Source organism: Polypterus senegalus, unplaced genomic scaffold (genome assembly GCF_016835505.1).
Source record: "Polypterus senegalus isolate Bchr_013 unplaced genomic scaffold, ASM1683550v1 scaffold_5444, whole genome shotgun sequence".
Taxonomy (NCBI): Eukaryota; Metazoa; Chordata; class Cladistia; order Polypteriformes; family Polypteridae; genus Polypterus; species Polypterus senegalus.
In genome coordinates this window covers 1-27,259 of record NW_024378934.1, presented here as the reverse complement: position 1 = coordinate 27,259, position 27,259 = coordinate 1, and the positions used below count along the sequence as shown (strand labels likewise).

The following is a 27,259-nucleotide window of genomic DNA, read 5'->3' as shown; positions in this document are numbered from 1 at the left end:
TTTTCTTAACAGTGGTTTGCGTCTTGGAAATCTGCCATGCAGGCCGTTTTGCCCAGTCTCTTTCTTATGGTGGAGTCGTGAACACTGACCTTAATTGAGGCAAGTGAGGCCTGCAGTTCTTTAGACGTTGTCCTGGGATCTTTTGTGACCTCTCGGATGAGTTGTCTCTGCTCTCTTAGGGTAATTTTGGTCGGCCGGCCACTCCTGGGAAGGTTCACCACTGTTCCCTGTTTTGCCATTTGTGGATAATGGCTCTTACTGTGGTTCGCTGGAGTCCAAAAGCTTTAGAAATGGCTTTATAACCTTTACCAGACTGATAGATCTCAATTATAATAATAATAATAGATTTTATTTATAACGCACTTTTCATTGATAAGATCTCAAAGTGCTACAACAAAAGCAATAACCACAAAATTTAAAAGTTTAAAAGACTAGATTAAATCAACAATCACAGCAATTATATGCTTTCCTAAATAAAAAGTCTTCAAATTTGCTTTAAAAATGTCCAGGTTTTGTGTATTTCTCAGTTCAACAGGGAGCTGATTCCAGAGCTGTGGGGCAGCAGAGCAAAAGCTCGACCCCCATAGTACGGAGCTTAGTAAGGGGAGTATGAAGCTGCATGCTGCCAGATGATCTGAGGATCCGATTGGAAGTTTTTAAGTGAATCAAATCCTGAAGGTAAGAAGGTGCCTGGCCGTAGATACATCTGTGGGTCAGTAGAAGAATTTTATACTCAATCCGGAAGGAAACAGGGAGCCAATGAAGTGATTTGAGGATGGGAGTAATATGTTCGAATTTCCTTACTCTTAGTAGGATTCTTGCAGCACTATTTTGGATATATTGAAGCTTTTGTATGTCCTTGGTATGAATTCCCGCATAAAAGTCCATTGCAGTAGTCCAGCCTTGAGGAGATAAAGGCATGGACAAGTTTCTCTGCATCTGGGATGGTTAATAGGGGGCGAAGTTTGGAAATTTTTCGTAGATGGTAAAACGATGCCTTACACACATGTTTTATGTGGTCACTGAAGGTCAACTGTGGATCAAACCGAACCCCCAGATTAGTGACTGCAGAAGAAAGAGTAATGACCTGGCTGTCAAAAGTGAACTGGAGTATTGGAAAAGAACGAATCTGGTGGGGGGTGCCAACAAGGAGTCCCTCAGTTTTATTGCTATTCAGCTGTAGAAAATTGGTGTTCATCCAAGCCTTTATCTCCTCCAGGCATGTAGTAAGATGTAATATGGCCTCTGAAGGGTTTGGGGCAGTTTTAATGTAGAGCTGCGTGTCGTCGGCATAACAATGAAAAGACAGTCCATGTTTGGCAATGACATGCCCAAGAGGTAACATATAAATAGTGAAAAGAATAGGGCCAAGAACTGACCCCTGCGGGACCCCACATAAAACAGTTGACAATCTGGAGGAGCAATCTCCCAACGAGACCTGTTCAGTCCTGCCAGACAGGTAGGACTGGAACCACCGTAATGCAGTTCCCGAGAGTCCAGCTGTGTGATGAAGACGATCCAGGAGGATGGAATGATCAACTGTATCGAAGGCGCTGACAAGTCCAGAAGAATAAGCAGGGATGGTGAGCCTGCATCAGCTGCCATCAGTAAATCATTTGTCACCCTGAGCAGTGCTGTTTCCGTGCTGTGGGTTGAACGAAAGCCTGACTGGAACTTTTCAAACAGGTTATTACATGTAAGATGACTCTGGAGTTGAAGGGCAACTGTCTTTTCTATAATCTTTGACAAAAACGTCAGGTTTGAGATGGGCCTGTAGTTTGCAAGAACCTCAGGATCTAATGAGGACTTCTTCAGCAGTGGGCGAATGACAGCTGCTTTGAGAGATGGTGGCATATGGCCTGTTTGTAGCGAGAGATTGACTAACTTTGTAATAGTTGGACTGACAATGGGGATAAATGACTTAAGCAGAACTGTCGGAATAGGATCCAATGGCAGGATGATGGTTTCATTCCTTGCACAATTCCACCAATGTAGCTGCTGGAAACCTCCGTGAAATGTGTGAAAGATGACACATTCCCAGCTGATGGATTTGAAGCAGGCATAGGCGGAACATGTGGTCCAGGCATTAAGGAGTGAATGTTATAGATTTTTGATCTAAAAAAGTCAATAAAGCTGTTACAATGCTCCTTAGTAAATGGCGTTGAGAAAGATGGCTGCTGTGGTTCCATAAGTTGATTTATTGTAGCAAACAACTGCTTTGAGTTTCCTATATTTTTATTTATCTGATTTGAATAAAATTGGCCTTGCGCATCTTTTAGGGACTTGGAATAGGCCTTTTGATGGTCACGAAATGCAAGCTTATGGACAGTGAGTCCAGTCTTCCTATAGTTGCGCTCCAAAGCACGTCCTGCCCTCTTGATTTGGCGTAGCTCTGGTGTATACCAGGGAGCAGAGCGTACAAACATAACTTCACGTGTCCTGATAGGGGCATGGAGGTCAAATACAGTGCTCAATGATGTATTATAATAATCAACTAGCTCATCCACCGTTGTAACCGTTGGACAGGGAATTTGTTTGAGGTCTGCAGCCATAGAGGTTAAGTCAATTTGTTTCCAATTCCGGAAAGATATTTGGCGTTTAGGTCTTGTGACAGGCAGTAAAAATGTGAAGGCCATAGAGACCACCTTGTGGTCAGACACACCCAGATCATAGACTTCTAAGCTTTTCAAAAGAGCTGAGTCAGTGATGACAAGATCTAGCGTGTGCCCCCTGGTGTGTGTTGGGGCCTTTACATGCTGCTGGAGACCTAGACAATCGAGCACATTCAGAAATTCTGTTGAGAGATGGCAAGAAGGATTGTCCACATGAATATTAACATCACCAACAATGACAATGTTAGCTGACAATGAACAAAGTGATGTAAGTAAATCTTGAATTTCCGGAAGAAATGAGGAGTGTGATTTGGGAGGGCGATATATAAGCAGCACTGTCATTGAAAGGGGGGGTTTGCATTTAAAGGCTAAGCATTCCATGGAGGAAAAATCAGGTAGTGGAAGAGGAGAAAGTTGCAGATCAGCCCGATGGATAACAGCCAAACCTCCTCCCCGCCCAGAGCCACGGGCTTTCTCCAGGTAACAATATCCCTGGGGACAGGCTTCATTAAGCACTGAATAATCATCAGGTTTGTGCCAAGTTTCAACCAGACACATAAAATCCAGCTTTTTGTCCAGAATATGATCACAAATAAGGAGGGATTTATTAGTGAGAGATTGAGTATTAAATAGTTCCATTGTAGCGGGGGGCAGTTCTTTAGATGCGAGTCTCTTTAAACTCCTTAAGACACTGTGATCCACTCCGTGTTTTCCATTTCGCCCAGCACTAGAGGCTCTCAGAGGAAGGAGGGGCGGGTAGCTGCTACATAGTCCAGGTGCGCCAGTGCTCAGATGACGTCCTGCAGGTGCGCGATGTACAGCCGACGACCAGACGGAGGGAATCGAAGCGGCATCACGCTGGCGGTAGAAAAACTTTCTGCGGGAACTTCTATGGATGTAGCGAGGCCGACGTAGAAGTCCGAGCTTTTCAATGGTTCGAAGACAAGGCGGAGGTAGCCACCGATTGAAGCTCAGCAGCTGAGAGATAGAGTATTTTAAAATGCTCCCAGACGTCATTTCACAGCTCCAGCAGTGGCTATCCAGCTGATATTTGCCGTCTTGGCCCAAACCGTTTGTGTGGCAAGGTAGTAAGGTTAACCAGCCTGTCGAACACCGAAACACAGCCGCGGATTTAAAGCAATTTTAAGACAAACACTAACTCAGCAATACCAACAAACACCACTAAATCAGAGGCAGAGAAGCGGCGAACAAACAACGCCTGCGTCCTCTCTGTCTCTCTAAATCCTGTCTCTCAATTACTTCTGTTCTCATTTGTCCCTGAATTTCTTTGGATCTTGGCATGATGTCTAGCTTTTGGTCTACTTCTCTGTGTCAGGCAGCTCCTATTTAAGTGATTTCTTGATTGAATCAGGTGCGGCAGTAATCAAGCTTGGGGGTGGCTACGGAAATTGAACTCAGGTGTGATACACCACAGTTAGGTTATTTTTTAATAAGGGGGCAATTACTTTTTCACACAGGGCCATGTAGGTTTGGATTTTTTTCTCCCTAAATAATAAAACCATCATTTAAAACTGCATTTTGTGTTTACTTGTGTTATATTTGACTAATGGTTAAATGTGTTTGATGATCAGAAACATTTTGAGTGACAAACATGCAAAAGAATAAGAAATCAGGAAGGGGGCAACTAGTTTTTCACACCACTGTATATATATATATATATACTAGCTGTGCAAGCCTGTGCTGTAAAAAGTCCGGGGTCCTAGAAACTATTGAAATTGACTGTCAGAAAAAAACTGAAATGTAGAGATGTCAGGTAATTGAAAGGAACTACTCTGGGCATCTCTCTCCTAGGAGGATTTGTTTTGCCAATGTGCTTGCATCGCTTGTGTATTAGAGGTGGGAGGAAAAGTAAAAGGGATACCGTTTTGCTGATGTGCTTGTCTCGCTTGTTAGCGGCTAAGCGAGTTTCACTTTGGTGACAGAGTTGCTTTCTTTGAGCTTCATACTGTAGCCTCGCACTTCCAGGCTGAACAGACAGACACACACTCTTATCTATATATTGCCTGTGTTCAGTAAGGTTTAATTCTGAAATCCAGTATAGAAGGCCAGCCAGATGATTACTATTCTTAGTCAACTTTATGGCAGCTTGCTTCAAATTGAAAACACGTGAAAAAGGCAGCATGCAGAAGTCAAAATGTTTAACAAATAAATTCAGATTTGAAGACCACCACAGAATGCTGCAGAATCCAAGAATTTAAAAAGCTAAATCTGGTTGTGGATCTGGAGATACCAGGCTACAGGTCAAACTACTTGCTTACAATAAAATTGTCATGACAATAGAGACATTAAAAGAAGAGTAGAATATTACAAGGGAAAAGTATAACATAAAAATGACATCTGGAAGTGAGGTGGCGCAATAGTTAGTATTTCTGTCTACTGTATTGAACTTTTTATGTTTGAATATCATATGTGTGTTTTGTCTGTTAAAGGTTTGTGTGTTCTCCTTCTGTTTATGAAATTACCTTGCTGTATACCAATTTTCTTCCTCATATAGTAAAGATATGCAGGGTAGGTAAGCTGGCAATTCTAACTTGTCCCTGTTGAAGTGGGTGTATATGGGCGCTGAACGTGACTTGGGCTGGCACCATGTTCAGGGCTTGTTCCTGCCTTATTCTTAATGTTGCTAGAAATATGCCCTGATCCCCCCTTCCCTGAATTGGATTGACAGGTTTGACAATATTATGCTGTAAATTGCTTTTCTAAATAGATGAGGTTTGTTTTTACCTTCAATAAGCAACATTATGCACATGAAACAATACTACAACCTCTGTTACTAATATGATTACTACAACTACTTCTGGTACTACTTTGAAAATAGTATGTTTCACTAATTTTCATTGTTGTTTACTGTTCAAATTTTTATGGAAGATAACCACAGTAGTTACATATGTAAATCAAACGTGCTGTGCTGGCTTGTTTACAGATAAAGATGGCTTTCCTGACTTGGGCCTTGTACCTGACCACCATGCTCCCGATGGTTACAGCTGCTTCTATTCTGGTATGGTAAATTCCATGAGATATTTTTGCCTGTTATTAAAAAAAAAAATAATAATAATTATAATAATAATAATAATATAACCTAAAGACAGTAAGGTTACATTTACCAGTTGAAAACATCAGGTCAGTCTCACTTTGTCCTGCTTGATCACCTTATGCAGTAGAAACACTGGGTGTTAAATTACCAGAGCTGGTTTGCAATGAAGATTAAAACTTACATTTGTTCTCTGAAAGGCCATGGCCATTAAATTCTGAACTAACACAGAACAGTGATATTTTCTATTATACTCTGACTCCAAATAATACAACTTAAATTGTAATATATCTTAAGATAAACTAATCAGAAATTGACTTGAATAATTCAGTTAAAATGATTATAGTTTTTTTCAACTTAACTTTTACTCAAAAGTATCACTAAATATTTGATGACATGTTAAAAGATTAACCTAAATATTAAAAAAATAATTTTGAAATTTTACCATTATTATTTTGTATTAATTGTTCTCACCTCATTGTGCTGGGATCACCTTTTCACAATGTTGCAATATATCTGTCAGTAATGTCCTTTAAACAGGTGGTTGACAGTTTTTTCACCAATATGATGATAATAATAATTTACAAGAAAACTAATGCTTTCTATTGAGTATTACAAACTAATGGATGTGAGTGGAAACCAAAACACACATTTTGCTACCTCTTATTTTCTGTGACAATGCGTCAGCGCTGTATACGTGTATGTGGATTATTGCCCATTCTCCACATGTTCACATGGGTTTTCTTTGCATATTATATAGTATCCTCCATTATCTTAAAGACTTGTGCATTAATTTAATTGACCTGGGGAGATTCCTTGCCTTGTGCCCAATGCTGTTGAGATTGTAACTACAGAATTACGCAAAAGAACAAACGTTTGCTGGTTTGTGAATGTTTGGGAGTTTACAAGTTAATATATTTATATTACATTGGAATATATTACAAAATATATTTTTACACATTTTTCATCATATTTTTTCAGTAAAACAAAATGTGACCTGATTTTCTTTAACAATGTTAACTTATTTATACTTTAATAAAAACTAGAAGAATGTTCTTTATTTTTTCCATTTTTTCTAAATGTCTATTATTCTTTTTTTGTTCACTTTCTGTTTTATGTGCTACAGTCAGGTAAGCATTCTTTTTACTTCTTAACAAACATTTGTTTTTAAAAATATGATCTGTCTCTGGATGATTAGTAACTTTGTTAATTTATGGAACATGGGAAAAAGTGTGAAACAATATGAAATCCATCATTTAAATCTAGTTAAGGCCATTACTCATTGCATACAGCATTACTGTAACCTTGAAAATGCCTTTTCTTCATGGGTCAGCAGTGCTGTGTCATGGTCACTGATTGTGTGAAGTTTCCTCACTCACTTTTTGTCTCCTTTAATTAACTGCAGTTTCCTTCATTGTTATGTTCATAAGTAAACTTTAATCACCCAGATATGAGTGAGTGCACACAATGTAGGTGTGTGGGTGTGCTCTGTGCAAGACTGACGTTCCAAAAAAAGTTTGTTCCAGTCAGGATAGGTTGTGACTCCTTTTGGCCCAGTTTTAGAAACTGCAGGTTCAAAGAATGCATTGATAATTGTTAATTTTATTTAGTCATACAGTTTAAAATAAGCCTAAATATCATCAGCAAAGAAAACCTAAGTTATAACTCTAAATCACATCACACAGCAAGTGATGAGTTTGATTTGTAAATAAAAATAGTTATATACCAAGGAGTATGGCTCACAATAGCTCATATAATGACTCATTTTCAAAAAAAGGTGTCACCAATGATGACATTGTAAGAAGATGTTCCTTCATATTCACCTCCATTCTGGGGCAAAGAATTTTGGTAATCTTGGGGTAAAGCACCATAATTATTATACTCTATCCTTTGCTGTTTATGACTAAAAATAAAGTTTCCCTTAAACAATATTTACAGTGTTTATTGTTCATCTTAGATGCAGAAATCTCCACCGAAAGTCTGGAAGTTCAGAAAATTATTGTGGACAAGCACAACAATCTAAGGAAAGCTGTGACTCCGGCGGCAAGCAACATGCTCATCATGGTACAGTGATGGGAAATGGTTCAATGGATACATTCATAAGAATTCTGTCTACATGTATAGGAAGCCTTTTTTAAGGAAAACGTTTTACTTAAACCTCTTTCAGTGAATGCAGTCTAGATCACCATTATCACATTTCATTTGATTTTTATTTATATTTTGTTGAATGATACCACTGTGGCTTAAAAAGACTGAACAGAGCATATTATGAATATGCAGAATAAATTAACTATACCAACACAAAAGTGCAGATGGTAGCTTTATTTAACTGGCAGGTATTTCAAAGATCTTTTTTATGAATAAAACTCTGCGTTGAACAATCAGAATGCTATGATAAAGAATGCAATTCACATTTTTAAAATACTTTCTGTTTTTCATCTTTTCATAAGAAATCCTGTTCATTTGCAGAAATACTTCACAGAATGTCTTTGGTTTTCCCCTTCCTCTACTCTGACTCCATTTCTTAATCTCCTTAATAAGGACAATGTCCTGCTTCGTCTTATTAATCATGGCCATTCAACTAAAGAAAGCTAGTGGGATTTTACATTTTAGAACACACATGATTTCCTAATGAATATACAACTACGTATAAGTTTGTATTTGCTGTTTCCATTAGCAGCCTTTCTAAAATACAAGAGTGACAAATAATTGTTTTAATTTGAATTTGTCTATAATCATCATGAATCTCTATATTTAGAAATCATTGTTTCATATTGTTTTAGTGTACTGTGAATTTGTCTTACAGCAATGGAGTAATGAAGTTGCATCCAATGCTAAAGAATGGGCCAACACCTGCAGTTTCAACCACAGCCCTTCATTTAAAAGAAAGATTAGCAGTAAGTAATCCCAAATGTTTTTGGCTCCTAAATGTTAAAAACAATCTTCTGGTTAAAAAAATAAATGCAATGAGAGCACAAATATGTTATACTGTAAAGGAAGAGTCAGTACTTACACCAGGATAATTTTGACTCACCGGCATCCTGGATTCAAATCCCAAACCAGTTGACGTCTGCGTAAAGTTTGTGCCTTCTCCCAGTGTTTGTGAGGATTTTCTTTCAGGTATTCTGGTTTTCCTCCCACAGCTACAAAGATTTTCAAGGGTTCAATAACTGGCATGTGTAAAAGTACCGGTACTGTGCACATTAAAATGTTTACTTACATATGCCCTCAGAGACAAAAAACATGCAACACCAATAAACATTGGTTATTAAATAATTACACAAAAAAGTGCAAGTGGCAAGTCAAAGTGACACAATAACTGATTGTTGAAGAGTTTTATCACCTTTGAGTATGAGTTGGTGATGTTGATTGATGATTCCAAAGTGGTACAGTTGTGACTGTGAGCATGGCCCTGAATTGGATTTGAACAGTGTATAGCTATCTTATATAAGCTGATTCATGTCCATCTGGCAATTCCATTCTTTTAGGTGCATTCAGCATTACATTTGTCAGTTCAAATCATAAATATTAGCACTACTGTTAAGAATCCTACAGCAAATAACATACAATTGAGACAACAGACAAACTACCATTATAACTTAATAAAGAAAATTTTAAATAGAAAGCATTTAGGAGTTAAAAAGTGTTATATATATATATATATATATATATATATATATATATATATATATATATATATATATATATATATATATATATATATATATATATGGGGGAAGGAAAACCAGGGACACCCTGGTGTGGCGGAAGTGCCGCTGGAAGCTCATCAGGAGGCAACAGAGCATGTCCGGGTGAATGTAAAAGGGGCCGCCACCCTCCATTCAATGGCTGGATTTGGGTGGAAGTGGATGTAGCTCGGAGGAGAGAAGTGGAGGTGGTGAGAGGAAAGGCATTGTGATAGAGGCCTGGACTAAGGGTGCTTGGTGCTGGGGCACTGGGCTGTGTGCTATTTGACATTGTAATAGTAAAATATGAATAAACCGTGTGTGGTGTTAAAACCTTCAATGTCTGCCTGTCTGTGTCCAGGCTGCTTTCCACGATATATACAAATATTTATATATATATGTATATATATATATATATATATATATATATATATATATATATATATATATATATATATATATATATATATATATATATATATATATATATATATATATATATATATAAAAGTATATATATATATATATATATATATATATATATATACATACAAAGTAGTTCATTCTATTTACTGCTGCTTCTGACAGGTTGACTATTTGTGAAACTGTATTTTGATTATTACTGAAATATGTTGAAAATAAATTACTCTAAATAAAATAAATAAATAAAATAAAATAAAATAAAAACTCTTTTTTTTAGCTAGTAAATGTGGAGAAAATCTTTACATGTCTACAGAGCCAAATTCTTGGGAAGATGTAATTCAAGCCTGGTTGGATGAAAATTTTACCTACGCTGTTGGAGCTAAGAATGGGGAAGCTGTTGGACGCTATACTCAGGTAAATGTGAACTTCTTATCATAATCTTACTATTAGCTTTTTGTCTAAATTAAAAAAATATTCAAATGTATACTTTTTTTGTCAGCATGGTAACATAATGGTTAGTGTTGTTGCTTCATATCTCCAAGCTCAAGCACTACATCTTGCAGTGTTGGTTTTTGCTTTATGTTTAGTGCAGCTGGAATGTACAGGGTGGTCCAGATCTAATTATGCAATTGTCAGTACACTACAACTTATTAAGTTTATTACATAGAAATTCACTCAAAAAATTCTGGACCATCGAGAAGTGTGCGAACTGACGACATGAAGAATCATCATTGCGCCGAACTGGAATCATCCCCTCACATAAATCAAAGTCATTCAGACGATCTGGATCTGCATAATTAGATCTGGATCACCCTATACAGCTATATAGCCACCCAAAACCTAAAACAAAAATGTGGCTTCAGAAGGTGAATGAAGTCTACTGAAACACAATGAGTTTCTAAAAACTTGAAGAGATAAGAGCCAGAAATTCAGTAGCTCACAAATTAACTTAAAATGGTTAATTATATTATATAAGTAATTAACAATTTGCACTACATTAAAAATTCAATTAATATAACATAACATACTCAAAATAGGAAGTTAGTTGCAGCTTATAGTACATATCTTCAATTTAATGATACATCGAAAATTAAATATACTTACAATGATTGCTAATACTGTGTTTACAGTTCATTAACACCATCCTTTAAAAAAGAATATGGGTAATAAAAGAGAAACCACAAAATTTATAATAGTCATTACGCCAGTGAAGAATAAAGTATTAGAAGAGCTTATAATACTATAAATTTACAATAAACATACTCCATATTTTTCCAATGAAACTGGAAGGAATCAGCACAGAGAGAAACATAAAGAAGCAATGCAAAGGCAAAGCGCAATCTACTACCTAATGATTATTTGTCCCTCTGGGTTTACTCATACACAGAATTACCCAACTCACAAAAAAAAAAAAACTGAAAGCTTAGGTCTTGTTAGATGCCTCCTCTCTTTCCAGCCCTTTTTCCACATGCCAGTGAGCCTGTCTTCTGACTGTGGATTCATTATAGCAATGGCACTGGGCAACCATTAAACCCAGTTGACAGGGTTATTGTTGTCTGTTATGACATTTGATAGTACAGCTACAGTCATGTTACTTTTAATAGCAGAGAAATTATAATAATGTATTATTATACTATATTATATATTCTATAACATGATGTTCCCAGATTCAGTAAATTTAGAGATGCGCTATATATCAAGTCATGAATCTGTTTTACAACTCAGCTTATGCTTCAATTTACTAAACAAATGCATTGATTAAAGTTAAAATAAATCATTTAACTTTATTAATAAAATCTACGTTTATACTGCATTAGAAATGGCAAACACAATGGCAGAGGCACAGTTTGCAGTAGAGTAATCATACCTTCTGCCCAGACAGGACTTTTACTGAATGCCTCCCAAAAACAAGCCAAACAGTACAATTCCAGTAAAGAAGAAAAAATCGGTTCAGTGATGCTCTATTGGACTTTACTGGCATGGCACCTGTCATGTTGGCTACCAAAATCAACAAGTTTACAGGTGAAAGATGTTTCCCAAATTAAAGACAGATGGTGAGAGGAACTGCCATCCTGGAAAGGGGATCTATGGTATTTATTAATACATTAGTTAATTATGGGTAGCACAAAGACATGTTAACTAGTGCTGCTTCTCTAATGGATCCAAGGTCAGAGATTTCAATCCCACACCAAGGTTTCTATGTATGTGGATTTTGCACCTAACTGCTTTCCTCTGGAAACTCTGGTTTTCCTCCACATCCCCAAGACATCTAAGTTATGATAACTGATGATTCTAAATTAGCCCCTTGGGTGTTTGAGAAAGGACCCATTAATACAATAGTGTCCTGTGCAGGGCTGGTTCTTGCCTTGCACCCAATATGCTCAAGAGGATCCTGCTCCCCCACATCTATTACTTAGATTAAGTGAGTTCAGGACAGCAGGATTTTTTTAGTAAACCTGATATTAGTTAAGTTCATCCACTGGTATCAGGGGTAAGCTCTGGCTCTACCAAACTGTGAATTGAAATATACAAGCTCAGGAATTGATTGAATGGATGGATAGATGGTCAGTGGTGGTAGAATTAGGCACATTACACGTTAATGTATGTGTCTTTATTCTATTCAAGTAGTAATGTATTAAATAAAGTTGACAGTAAGGTAGACATAAAAGCAAAATTCAATAATAACAGAAGTGAATCAAACTTCACATAACAAATAATGAATTGTGTTGGCTTTTCCCATTCAGGTGGTCTGGTACAGGTCCAACCTGGTGGGCTGTGCTGTTTCTTCCTGTACAGACTCTCACTACAAGTACTTTTATGTTTGCCAATACTGTCCTCCGTAAGTACAATTGTCTTTTTATATAGTATTATTTGCAAAATTACATGCTACCATGCTTTGAATTTACCATAAAATTAATAATATGCATAATTACAATCAACAGTCCAAGACCACCACTGTCTTTACAATGCTTAAACTCTGTTGTTCAGCCTTTTGACAAGAAGGCACTAGTCGGCTTGTAAGCAGCTGCTTTTCACTTTCCTAACCTTATTTTGGTCACAGAAACCGCTTTGCACACACCAGCCATGTACAGGTAATGCTGACAAGTTTTCAGGAAAACATTTGATTGACAGCTAATTATTAATTAGTTAGAAATTTCAATTTATTTTTTTATTAATACACTTATTTTATTCAGGGGAAGCAGAGTCATGCAGAGGTTAACACCCTGCTCAGTTTGCTCTCTGTACTGAATCTGCACTGATACCCCGGCTTCCCGAACATTTCAAAGACATGCAGTCTAAATCAGCCGAGTCCTCCGAATGAAATGAGCCCCGTATGTTTGAGTGTGGGTCTGTGAATGAGCGTGTACTGCAAAGGACTGAAATGTGTGGGTCCTGCCTTGCACATGATGCTTGTGCTAGAGCACCCAAAAAGGAATGAACAGGTTCATTAAATGGAGAGATGAATGAATGGAATTCCTGCAAGTAATATCACTGATTGAAATGTGTTAACCTTTAGTATGAATCGTGTCTCCTGGTATTTTCTTACCTTTACAGTAATATCAATCATTTATTAATCATTTACTTATTTGTCTGATACCTTTATCCAAAGCAGCTTAGAATATTTGACATACAAGTGGTTCCATTTCTTTTGTTTATCCAATTGGAACACAGGCAGGTCAAGTGACTTGCTCATGGTCACACAGTATCAGTAGTTGGGATTTGAACCTAACAATCCAAGGGTTTGAGGTTCAAAGCCTTAGCCACTGTGCCTGTCACAATATTTGCACTTTACAAAACACTATGAATAAATTAGCAGATTATCATGTTCCCACAGTGAGACAAAAACTTAAGACATAAATACTGTATATTGTGATCGTTATTAAATCACACATACTGTATTTCCTCTTTTTGTAAACATTTTCTTTAAAACACAAAATGTATGGTTTAACTGCAAGTACCAATCATTTTTAAGTTCTGATAGAAAATCTATCAACTAATCATGTGAGTCCCCCCTTATGCCTTAAAGTTCATTAAATAAACGTGCTAGTTATCCTCAATCATAGCTAAATATTTATTTTTAAGCCATGGACATCCAGAAGATATAGTGCAGGGCAACTAATAAATAAATAGTGAAAGCAATGGATGACCATCAACTGACAAAAGTACAAAATCTATAAATGTAAAGGACCTTTGGTCTTTGCTTTTGGGTCATCACATAATGTAAACTCCCTCCAACCTGTAAAGCACACTTCAGCCAAATGCGCTGTTATAATGAGAAATATCAGTGAGGAAGCAGATGAGGACTTTAATCTGACTTTTCTTTCTAAAGAGACATTTAGCTAAGATAATAACTGATAACTCATATTCCTGATTTTAATTTTTCAACTAATAGTTTTTATTTTTTATATATCATTAACCAATTTGCTTTGATAGAGTTCATTTTGGTTTTAGTCATTTAGCTGATTATTTTTGTTTGTAATACTGGTCATTAATTTAAATGAATCCATTGGTATTGCTAAATGCAGCTGACATGACCAGCACCCTTTTCAGTTAATAATGTCTGATTTATTAGCAGTGTTGTCACAGCTATTACATTTAATATGGATGGATATGTTACTGTTGTTAGCTAATTGTTTGCAATTTAGGATTTAACTGAAACTTTACAATATAACTTACTGAAGCAAAAATAAATGGTCATCGCTAAAGTGATTAGTCTTTTCACTTTAATGGAATAATCGCTGAACATAAGACACCAGCTGCTGAACTATGTGGTTTGCAGAAGAACTCACAATGAGGTATTTTTCCGCAAATCACTCAAACAAAACACCTCAACTTGAAGGAGCCAAATCAAACATCTTTGTCTTCTTCTTTCGGCTGCTCCCATTATGGGTCGCCACAGTGGATCATCTTCTTCCATATCTTTCTGTCCTCTGCATCTTGTTCTGTTACACCCATCACCTGCATGTCCTCTCTCATCACATCCATAAACCTTCACTTAGGCCTTCCTCTTTTCCTCTTCCCTAGCAGCTCTACCCTTAGCACCCTTCTTCCAATATACCCAGCATCTCTCCTCTTCACATGTCCAAACCAACACAATCTTGCCTCTCTGACTTTGTCTCCCAACCATCCAACATGAGCTGACCCTCTAATGTACTCATTTCTAATCCTCTCCATCCTCGTCCCACCCAGTGCAAATCTTAACATATTTAACTCTGCCACCTCCAGCTCTGTGTCCTGCTTTCTGGTCAGTGCCACTGTCTCCAACTCATATATTACAACTGGTCTCACTACTGTCCTGTAACCCTTCCCTTTCACTCTTGCTGATACCCGTCTGTCACAAATCACTTGTGACACTCTTCTCCACCCATTCCACCCTGCCTACACTCTCTTTTTCACCTCTCTTTCACAATCCCAATTACTCTGTACTGTTGATCTCAAGTATTTAAACTCATCAACCTTCGCCAACTCTACTCCCTGCATCCTCACCATTCCACGGACCTCCCTCTCATTTACACACATGTATTCTGTTTTGTGCTTACTGACCTTCATTCCTCTCCTCTCTAGAGCATATCTCCACCTCTGTAGGGTCTCCTCAACCTGCTCCCTACTATCGCTACAGATCACAATGTCATCAGGAAACATCATAGTCCATGGGGACTCCTGTCTAATCTCATCTGTCAACCTGTCCATCACTATTGTAAATAAGAAAAGGCTCAGAATGCATCAAACATACAGCTCCATAATCGCAGCGTGCTGCTTCCTTAAATATATAATGTCTACTCTCCAGCACACACACAGATAACAAAACTAACAAAATCAAGCGAAAAATGCTACCATCTACTGTTGCAACTAAAACCAGGGTAAGGCACCCTGCTGTGCATGAGGCTTATATCTTGTGCACCACCCTGGACTGGTCAAGTTTGAACACTGGGTTACCATTAGGATGGTTGTGGCAAAATCTTCTCATGTTTAATTGAATGATACCAGATTTGTCAACCATTCTTAGACAAAAATACACACAATTTTACATAAAATCACAGTGCAGTTTTATGACTGTGAAAATGGACACAAATTGATGATATCTCAGAAGCCACCCACCTACTTGAAAAGACATGTCTATTTTTTTCCATAAACATTTAGTGTTTACACCCTTCCAGAGAGAACTTTAAACATGATACAAAGCTACATTTATAATAAAATTAGCACTAAATTAGCATTAAATTATACCATTTTCTTAAAAAAAATTTGAAGGGCCCAGATCAATGCAAATTTTGGATTCATCTGTCCATGTCCATTGGTGTACTTTATCAAAACAATAACACTTCCTAAGAGCAAAAACAACACTGCATGGCACAGTCACTCATACAGGGCCAGTTCAGTGGCAACAGTTAATCTAACACGCACGCCTTTGTGACCTGGCTGGGAAACCACAGTTTAGACAGAAAAGCCTACGAGGGAAGTATACATAGTAGTTCTAATTACGTTACCACTAATAAAAGTATTTGCATGATAACGTTTGCAAACTTAGTGATGTCACCTACACTTACATTTATTTTCCTAACAGATTCTTTTACCCAAAGCAACTTATAAAACAGGTCAACATAATAAAGTAAAACTCAGTCTGAGGGACTGTTTTGATCATCACAATTGACCATCTTCTAACAATTAATTAGAGTTCAGCGAAACTTCCCAGACTGACAGTCTTTAACACATTACATTCTTAAATGCCTCTTAAACACATCTATCTTTCAAAGCAACTTCATCCATTTGACAATCAATTTAATTAATCTGCTTGTTCCATTTCAGAACCCATTGGAACGTTTAAATCAAAATTTATTTAGTAGTGAAGATGATACAATATAAACAGAAATAGACAGCTCTATTACTAAATTTCACACAATTCTAGAACTTCACTTACCTTCATGTATAGTAACTAAAAAACAAGATTACTAAACAAATCAGTTTAAAATGCAGTTTCCTGTGTATAATAATCATGTAATATGACAATATCTGTCTCTGATTTAACAGTGGAAATTATCAAGGTTTACTCGCTGCTCCTTATAACGCTGGTACACCATGTGCTGACTGCCCACAAGCTTGTGAAGATGGTCTCTGCAGTAAGTGTGAAATAACATTATTTTTGAACATCATGATCTGCTTTCTAATCAATATCCGATTCTTGTTTTCCATCTCCTTCCATAGTCCCATACCCCTTTTCTCCAGCTCATTTCATTTTTTCATTCAATCTTAGGTTTCACTTTTTAGTTGCTGACATTCCCTTCTGTTTTCAGTGTCATTCAGCAGCCCATTTTTCCAATAATCCTAACAGCTCTGCTGATGTTTTCAGTTACGTCAGAATGTCAAGAAGAGTTCCTCAAAATCAACAAAGTGGAGTTTATTCAGTAAAAAACATAAGAGGAGAACATGGAGTACCAATTAAATTAGCAAAAGCAAATAATGCTCCTCACTGATAGTTACTGGAAGGGCTGAAGAATGCTACAGATATGATAACACCTGGCGCTTCAAATCTGCATTTCATCATATGAAGATTTACTTTACCAAATTTGTGTACTGTAGAATGGTCAGATAATGCTAGGTGGTCTTTTCTTTAGTATCCACACTGTCTGGATCATGGTGTCTGTAGGTTTTGTTCAACCCCAATTTCTTAATTATTGATGCTGAAGCACTGATCGCTTAAGCAACATTTTAATGCTTCATTTTATTTGTGTTTCTTGTTATGATTTCCAGCTTCTTTTAGTCAAACAGCTGCATTCACAGTTTTTAGTTGTTCCTTATGAGGAATAACATGCAAATGAAAAAGAAACCAGCAGTTTTCCATCTAACTCATTTCTGTTTATGCCTGCATGTATTCATCGTGCACTATCTGGTTTAATAAAATATCTGAAAGAGAAAAAGGTGAAGGACTGAAAATTACTTATTTGCTTTAGGCTTTAAATAATTTGGATGATATCCTTGGAAAGGAAACGATTTATGATATAAAGACCTAGCATGGCAGAATGAAACCCCTAACAAGCCAAAAAGTTATTGGTGTCCAATTAAGGAACAAAAACCTGCAGTCACTGCGGCCCTCCAGGACTGACTTTGCCCACCCCTGTTTTAAGTCCTTTTATTTCAAGGAGAGGGTTCCCATTTGCATTCCTCTCTTGTCAGAGACGGGACCTTGCTTGTCTCATGTTGGTGTCTTCAGTTGCCATATAATGTTTTGGAATATAAAGCCGTCTTACCTCAGTCATCCAGCTTTTGGATGTCTGTGTCTAACTACCCTGGTATAAAGAAGGTTTCTCCCTCTGCCAGTGTAGCCTCACCAATGTTTAGTCCTTTAATCGCCATATACATTTTCTTGTATGAGGAATTTGTCATTTATCACATACCCCAACTTACTCACCAGAGTTGTTTTTTTGGTTCAGAGTGCAGGGTCAGCTATTTGTACAGCACCCCTGGTGCAAATGCAGGTCAAGGTCCTAGCTCAAGGGCCTCACTCCTGGGATTTGAACCAGCAACCTTTGAGTTACTAGCCCAAATCCTTTACCCATAGAACCACCTAGACAGCTCTTACTGATGTATTTCCCTTCCCTTCCCTCTACCATCTTTAACTCCCTTTTGCCTTTGCCAGCCAGGTAGACCTTTGCAAAATCTTCAGTGTACAGTATAACATCTTACATTTTCTTCAGTTCTAAGTATCTTTATTTCCATGCTTCATCTATCAGTCAATACATTATCAAACCCACTTAATCCAGTGCAGGGACATGGTGGAAGCTCTACACTTTTAAAGATCAGAGCTTTAAGCTTGTTAAACATCACCAGTGTAAGATTTCAGAACACAAATGTTTTATTTAAAATCAGCTCCTTTCTTGGCAAATAGTTTTATATTAGACTAGCCGTCTCCTGTGGCTCCGCCTGCGTAGTAGTGAAACGGGACAGTGAGGAGGGCCCTGCCTTGCTCCCTACTCGTGACGTCAAGCACCCAAAAGGCCCGCAGCCTCTGTCTCAGATTAGCATGAATAGATTGCTCCTGCAAGCAAACTATGATTCTTAGCTCAATGAAGTTGCAAAATCAACCGGAATGTTCAAGCAAATTATAGATAAAAACCTGATCTCAATCCATTAAGTAGTTCTCTCGTGAAAAGTGGACAGACATACAGGCAGACAGACAGACTTTAGATTTTATACATATTGTGAGCTGGAGGGCTGATCGCACCCCAAATAGAGACAGACGCCCCTGGGAAAACCACAAACCCTGAAAACTGACTACACATTGCTCCTTATCCTTGCACTATAACGCGTAATACAAGCCTCGCGCGGTACTCCGCCGACTTATAAGCCTTGTGCAGCGCCTGTCAGTTTTGGAATTGATTGTTTGCTTTTATCTCTCTCTGCTCCTAGCGGAACTGTTATATCTGACTTGTCATGGAGCACGTTTAAGCTCATGTGTTTGCGGTGTCTGAAAAAATTCTTTTTTTTCTACGACCTTCTGTGTCTCTGTGCAAATCTGTGACCCAAGCGTGACAAGTGGTACCAGGAGTGGTTGCACAGATGGATGCCGCCGAAGACTTATTTCAGAAGTCTAAAACATATGCACTTAAAGACTGGAAACTAAACATGGATGACCCAATCCGTGCGCAAATTCAAGATTTGATACATAAAGTGCACTGTTGGTTTGAAGGAGACGTGATGGAAACAGTTGTCGTGAATATATTACTGGCGGCATACCTGAAGTTCTTCGAGATGAATTTCTACGCCATGATATTAAATCATTAACGATTATGTCCAGACGATTAGAGGGTTCACAGTCCGCTTGGAGAAACAGCGGTGGATTTCGTGCTGCTTCGCAACCTGTGAACGAACGTCTAGGACATTCTCGTCGCTCGATCGACAAGCTGCAGGACCTGAAAATCTAATGGGGTCAGGTAGGACCCCGGGAAATCCAGTCGTAGATGGGACGCCTGTTTCTGGGGAGACAGCGGCAACAGCGGTCGACGAGACCGTGGACACTACAGAGCACGTCGACATGGATGTCGCAGAGGATATTTCGGAAACGGAGCCGACCGTAGATGTTTCCGATGTGATCAGCTCGGCCATTTGGCAAGAGAATGTCGCTTGTCTCCAGCTCATTCAATGGAGATTGGACTGGCCGAGATTTGTTGCTCAACTATTACATATCCGGATGGAAAAGATGGCTTGTTGATCCCGGTGAAATTGGGGGACAGAGAAATCTCAGCATTGTTAGACTCGGGAAGTGACCTTTGTATTGTGAGACGAGACTGTCTTAATGAACAATGCCTTAGAGACTGTGAGACTGTAAAAATACGCTGTGTACATGGTGATGTTAAAGATTATCAGACTTTACTTCTTCCTTTAACTTATAGGGGCCACTTTAAGGTTTGGTCTGCGTTTCGACTCGTGCCCTTGGCCATTACTCATAGGACGGAGAAATGCCCTTTTTCCAAAACTGATTAATAAATGTAAGGGACCAGTAGTCCAGTCCACTAATGAACTTAGTGGGGGGGGAGAAGAAGAAGAAAACCAAGACGAAGAACTGGTAGCGGCCGGGAAAATCTAGAGCCCAACTTAGATATTGAACCCGATCTCTCCAGCGAGACGGAGGAGGTCACCCCGACAATCTTCCAGAATGGGCTGCTCCTTCTACATCTTCCCAGATTGCAAACGCCCAACACAAACCGAGTGTTAACGAACAATCAGATTTTTTGCGTTTGCAGCATACTGATAGCTCATTAGAATATGCATTTAAACAGGCTCGCCCTGCTAATGACTCTTATTACCAAGAGCGTAATTCGGGGTGTGAAAACCCCACACTTTATAGAAAAGGACGGTTGCCTTTTCAGAGTGATCTCAGATCATTTGGAGGGGGAATTTATTGAACAACTGGTGGTACCTGGAGCACATAGGGAAACTGTTTTGCATCTGGCACATTCACACATCTTGGGGGCACCTTGGTGCCGACAAAACTAGAGACCGGTTATCAAAACGATTTTATTGGCTTAATATGGGAAAAGATGTTGAACGATTTTGTACTTCATGTCCAGACTGCCAGATCGTCTCTGCTTATAAGCCTCCTCGGCTCCCCTTTGTCCTATGCCCATATTGGAAGTTCCCTTTCAGCGTGTGGGATTAGATATTGTGGGACCATTACCTAAGACTAAGGATGGGTACCAATATTTGCTGGTGTTGGTTGATTATGCGACACGATATCCAGAAATGATTGCTGAAAAGGCCAACTCTTCGGCTGTAGCCAAAGCACTATGTGAAACTTTTACTCGTATTGGTATCCCTAGAGAAATCTTAACTGATCAGGGCACACCTTTCACTTCTCGCGTGATGAAACAATTGTGTGACAGCTTTGCTATTAAGAAATTGAGTACTACTGTTTACCATCCTCAAACGAATGGTTTAACCGAGATTTAACAAAACATTGAAACAGATGATCAGGCGAGTTGCTCATAATGATCCCACAACATGGAACACTGTCCTACCTTTTGTTTTGTATGCGTGCGAGAATCACCACAGGCGTCCACTGGCTTGAGTCCCTTCGAGTTGTTATTCGGCAGGCGGCCGCGAGGCATCCTGGATGTGGTACGTGAGGAATGGATAGGAACGAGAGAGCAGCTAAGGTCCAAGCTTTGCAGATCGACTAATTTCGTTGCAAGACAGAATTTCTATGCTTTCCTCTATTGCTGTGGAACACCAACAACGAGAACAGGAAACTCAGAAGCGTCTTTACGATAGGCGCAGCAAGCTCCGTGAGTTCAAACCTGGCGATCGTGTTTTGGTACTGGTTCCCTCGGATCCACACAAATTCTTAGCTAAATGGCAGGGCCCGCCATTATTGAGGAGCGTATGAGTCCGTAAATTACAAGGTTAGAATACCGGCGGCGCAAACCTTTCCAGATTTTACACATTAACCTCTTGAAGGAATGGCACGACCGACAAGAGGTTAACACTTCCTTGGCTGCTGTTTCTCAGACCGATGTTACCATTGGTAACGATCTTACTGACACGCAAAAGACAGAACTGTTATCTTTGATAGAACGGAACACTGATGTCTTTTCAGATTTACCAGGCAAGACTAACATTACAAAACATAAAATTACCACTGAACCTGATGTTCACAGACAGATGCGGCCGTTCCGATACCGAAGCGCGAAATATTGTGCAAGAGGTAAAAAGATGCTGACACTGGGTGTAATTCGTGAAAGTAAAAGTGACTGGTGCAGCCCAGTCGTATTAGTCCCAAAGCAAGACGGTTCGGTTCGGTTCTGTATCGATTTCAGACGCTTGAATAAGGTCTCTAAATTGATGCTTATCCCATGCCCCGTGTCGATGAACTGTTGGAAAAACTGGGTCAGGCGAGCTATATCTCCACGCTAGATCTCACGAAGGCTATTGGCAGGTGCCTTTAGAGGCTAGCAGTTGTGAGAAAACGGCATTTGCGACTCCTGACGGACTCTATGAATTTACAAGACTCCGTTTGGTCTTCACGGGCACCTCTAACTTTTCAGCGTATGATGGATCAGATCCTACGTCCTCACTCTGAATATGCTGGGGCATACCTTGACGATGTCGTGATTTTTAGCAATGATTGGAAAACACACTTAGAGCGGCTTCAAGCCGTTCTTGAAAGCTTGAGACAGGCTGGCCTTACTGCTAACCCTAAGAAATGTAAACTAGGCATGTCCGAGACTCATTACTTAGGCTATTCTATGGGCAAGGGTTTACTTAGGCCACAATTAAGGAAAATAGAAGAAATGCTTGTTTACCGAGACCTGGGACACAGAAACAAGTACGCCTTTCTGGGGCTCGCTGGTTACTACAGAAAATTCATTCCAAATTTTGCACATAGAGCTGCTCCTCTTACAGAACTTACTAGAGGCAGAAAAACCGACCTATCTTGTGGACAGAAAATTGCTAACGCTCTTTCAACGATTTAAAAAAAGCATTGTCTTCTTACCCGGTTCTAAGGAACCCGGATTTCACAAAAGATTTTATCTTGCAAACAGACGCAAGTGCATTTGGTGTGGCAGTCCTGTCACAAATTTTGATGGAGAAGAACATCCAATCACATATTTGAGTAGGAAATTACTTCCTAGGGAACGCAATTATTCTACAATTGAGAAAGAATGCTTGGCAATTAGGTGGGCTGTGGAAGGCGCTATTACTTGTGGGGACTAAACTTCACTTCAGTGGTTGTACCGACAGAAAGATACAAACTCTCGTCTAATGAGATGGTTTCTGGGTTTACAACCTTACAGTTTCACAGTAAAGCACCGACCAGGTTCTGAACACGTCAACGCAGACGTATTATCCGACTACATGAACTTGGTACAGAGAGTCGCTTGATTCACAGGAGTGTGAATAAAGCTGGGGGGTGTGAGCTGGAGGGCTGATCGCACCACAAATAGAGACAAACCCCTGGGAAAACCACAAACCCTGAAACACTGAATACCACCCTCACATTGTTCCTTATCCTTGCACTATAACACGTAATACAAGCCTCGCGCGGTACTCCGCCGGCTTATAAGCCTTGCAGCGCCTGTCAGTTTGGAATTGATTGTTTGCTTTTATCTCTCTCTGCTCCTAGCGGAACTGTTATATCTGACTTGTCATGGAGCACGTTTAAGCTCATGTGTTTGCGGTGTCTGAATAAAAATCCTTCTTTTTTTCTACGACCTTCTGTGTCTCTGTGCAAATCTGTGACCCAAGCGTGACAATATAAAGACATATTGATGCTTGTCATAAGTCTGCATTTTTATAAGTACACACTGATTAATGGATACATTAAGGCCAATAGAAGGAGTTGTCACTGTTTCTTTGTGACTAAGTTGCTGGACTTTAAGGTTCCAGTGCAATGATTACCAATGATTAACTGCATGACTCTGGGCAAGTTAGTGATGAGGGCTTACTGTATGCTATATTTTGGAAATATGTAAACATTTGCATTGTGCACTTATGATTTATAAGTTACTTTGTATTCAAGAATCTGATAAATGAAATATTACGTAATTTGCACAAGGTTTAATGTTGGTCTTACAAAGTTCCAGGGACCTGGATTTTATTTCGAACCTAGTAACTGTCTGTGTAGCGTGTGCATGTTCTCCATGTGTCGGTTTTCTCAAAGTATTCTTACTTTGTTCCACATCTCTAAGACATGTACATTAGTTTGACTGGTGTCTCTAGCCTGCATTTGATACTGAGTGTGGGTGCCCTGTAATTTTTTATTGGAGTACGGTGAGTTCAGATGGATGAATGAAGTCTGTGAAGAAAGTTTATTTTATAAAAACTAGGTCTCCTTCCAAAATATATTTTTTAATAGAGAGATATACAGTGCTTTTAATGAAATATTCACCCCTTGGAAGTTTTTACATTTTGATGTTATGCAATCTAGATTCACAGTGGATTTAATTTTGCTTTTTTGACACTAATCCACAGGAAATGAACTTTTAATGTGAATGTGAAATCACTGCAGACTTTGTGAAAATTAGTTCAAAACATATAAGTATTCACCATCTTCAAGTCAGATGCACCTTTAGCAGTCTTGACAGCCTTGAGTCTACGTGGAAAGTTCTCTATCAGCTTTGCACATCTGGATGCAGAGATTTTCCCCCATTTTACATTGCAAAACTGCTCAAGCTCTGTCAGGTTGCATGGAGATTGTGAGTGAACAGCTTTTTTTCCAAGTCCAGGCACAAATTCTCAATTGGACTGAGATCTGGACTCCAAGACATTAACATTATTGTTTTTAGGCCATTCTTGTGTAGGTTTGGATTTATACTTGGTGTCGTTGTCTTGCTGGATAATCAAGTTTTCTTCCAAGGTATGGGTTTCTTTCACAATGCATTTAGGTTTTAGTCCAAGATTTCTCTGTATTTTGCTGCATTCCTCTACTCTCTCAAGCTTTCCAGAGCCCGCTGCAGAGAAACATCCTGACATTATAAACCGGCCACCACCTTGTCTCTCAGTGGTGATGGCGTGTTTTTGATAATGTGCAGTGTTCAAACATAGTGTTTAGTCTGAAAGCCAAAAAGCTCAAATACAACCTTCTTCCAGCTGACTACAGTGTCTCTCAGGTGCCTTCTGGCAGACCCTATCTGAGATGCTAGGCACATGTTTTTTTTAAGAATGGCTTTCTATGTGCCACTCTCCCATAGGGCTACAATTAATGAGGCACCTGAACAACAGTTGTTGTATGCACAGTCTCTCAAACCTCAACCACTGTGGCTTGCAACTCCTTTAGAGTTATCATAGGTCTCTTGATGACCTCCCTCACTAGTCTTCTTCTTGCGTGATAACTCAGTTTTTTGTGGAAGTCCCCATCTAGGCAGATTTGCAGCTGTTCCATACTCTTAGTTTTTATATTGATGGATTTAACTGGACTCCAGGAAACACTCAGTGACATGCCTTTTTAAAGAGTTGTTTAAAGTGTTATTTTGCCTTCATTTTGAATGTTAAGCCACGATACTGACTCACCTCAAGTTGGACTTCCCTGATGAGATGCATTTAGAATACAATCAACTGAAACGTATTGTCTACAGACAATTTAGTTATTTATGTGACCTCTAAAAGTAATTGATTGCACTAGGGATGATTCAGGTGTGTCATATTAAAGGGGTGAACACTTATCACAGTCATTCATTTTGTATTTTAAATTTTTATTTAATTTAGACCGATTCCAATAGATCTGTTTTCAAGTTGACATTAATAAGCATCAAAAAGCCAAATCAAATTCATTGTGATTCAACATAGGTTAACAATAAAATGTGAAAACTTCCAATGGGTGAATTTGTTTTACAGGGACTGTACTACCAACATGCTCTTTGGTCCTGAATTAGAATGTTGCAAGTTCAGATGAATGAATGAATGAAATTTGTAAAGAAAGTTTATTTCATCAAAATATTCAACTATCAACAGAACAATAGCAATTGCATTCAATAATTACTTTATGACTGAATTATCACTAATTTTGCTTTTTACAGTAATGAGAAGTCAAGCAAAATTACACCTTTTATTTGCTAACTAGGAAGACTGCAATATTGAAGCTTTCGAGGCAACTCAGGCCCCTTCTTCAGGAAAACTTCCATATTGTTGTTTTTTTAGTTAGCCAATAAAAGGTGTCATTTTGCGTGACTTCTCATTACTTTCATAATGGCTAACACGGTACAACACACTAGTATGTTTTACAGTGATAAAGTGTTCAATTTCATTTTTGTTGAGTTTCTATTCAATAACTAACTGTTTATAAACCTGATTGTTTTGGCTTGTGCAAACTAACCTTTCTCTTTTGTTTTTTTTCTCTTTCATTTAAGACAACCCCTGTCCCTATATCGACCACTATAGCAACTGTGGTACTCTAAAAGATAAATTTGGATGCTCTTCTTCTGTTGTATCTTGGTGTCCGGCTTCATGTAAATGTATCACAGAAATAAAGTAAACATGTTTAAAAATAGGAAGATAATTATGGCAAGCACAAATACATTGGTATTAGAACCAATAAAGTGACAATGTATAAGAGAATAATAATGTGCTTTAGTGGAAATAATTATGTCATATTTAAATGTAGTATGGTGTTTTCAATCTTGGTTTTTTTTCAAAATTACTATTAAAATGTTTTGTTCCTCTCCCAAAACTTAAATTATCTGTTTTTTCTTCTGAGATAATTTGACAGAGACATAATAATGTGCTCAAGCTTGGTCAACAAAAATTAAAGAACACTACACAAATATGGTACTTCATCATTTTACAAATAAAAAACATTTTCATACAATGAGAACACAATCAGTCAACATTTAGGGTTCCATAGTAATCCAGAATTTGGATTTTAAGAAACATTATGATTGTGTAATACTATAAATGAACTATAAAGATGTGCTACACAACCATGTGCCATGGAGGGCTGCCATCGTTTTAATCAAAAGATAATTCCTGGCTGCATTTTTACTCTTGTTGTTTGTCTGATCTCTTGTTGTGTCTACATTGGAACTGTGAAGTCAGAATTAATCAGAAATATGCTCTAATTTTGTAAATAGCAGTTTAATGAGTCTCACAAATTAGTTACAATGAATATGCAGTTCCCTGGCTGGGTATTTTACATTCCATCAAACACACAAATCACCCTGTAAAATATATCTAACAGCATAACAATACAATTCTGCAAATTAAAACTTGTGGTTTCACCCTCACCAGCAAAAGCCTAAAGTGGGAGCACATCCAGAATCCTCAGTTGCATCTTAGGATCTAATGTGAATTTTAGCTGCTTTCACTACTCTGCTCAAAGAAATCTCACAGTGAACCACAGCAGAGGGTCCATGTTTATTTGACCTTGTCTTCAACTAGACTAATGGCAGAGCACTGCAGTATGCATGTTCAAACTACCCATAAACCATTGGGAATGTGTTATATTTTATCAACTTTTATGTGTTTTGGTCACAGTGCAATTTTCAAATTGCCTTTAC

General features: G+C 38.4%; 1 protein-coding gene across 1 annotated transcript; it reads left to right on the top strand.

Moving 5' to 3' along the window:
• Positions 1-3,385: 3,385 nt before the first annotated feature.
• On the top strand, positions 3,386-26,433 carry LOC120519726 (serotriflin-like). Its single transcript, XM_039742583.1, has 9 exons — positions 3,386-3,565; positions 5,557-5,631; positions 6,791-6,794; positions 7,622-7,728; positions 8,471-8,561; positions 10,051-10,187; positions 12,518-12,612; positions 16,803-16,891; positions 26,114-26,433. Exons 2-9 carry the CDS (start codon positions 5,563-5,565, stop codon positions 26,236-26,238), a joined length of 717 nt encoding a protein of 238 aa, XP_039598517.1. The 5' UTR covers positions 3,386-3,565; positions 5,557-5,562; the 3' UTR covers positions 26,239-26,433.
• Positions 26,434-27,259: the final 826 nt, after the last annotated feature.

Excerpts from the sequence above, each read along its gene's own strand:
- LOC120519726 (XM_039742583.1), top strand. The coding sequence starts at position 5,563 with ATGGCTTTCCTGACTTGGGCCTTGTACCTGACCACCATGCTCCCGATG. Across the intron at positions 7,729-8,470 it reads CAAGCAACATGCTCATCATG|CAATGGAGTAATGAAGTTGC; the intron begins GTACAGTGATGG and ends TTTGTCTTACAG. Across the intron at positions 10,188-12,517 it reads CTGTTGGACGCTATACTCAG|GTGGTCTGGTACAGGTCCAA; the intron begins GTAAATGTGAAC and ends TTTCCCATTCAG.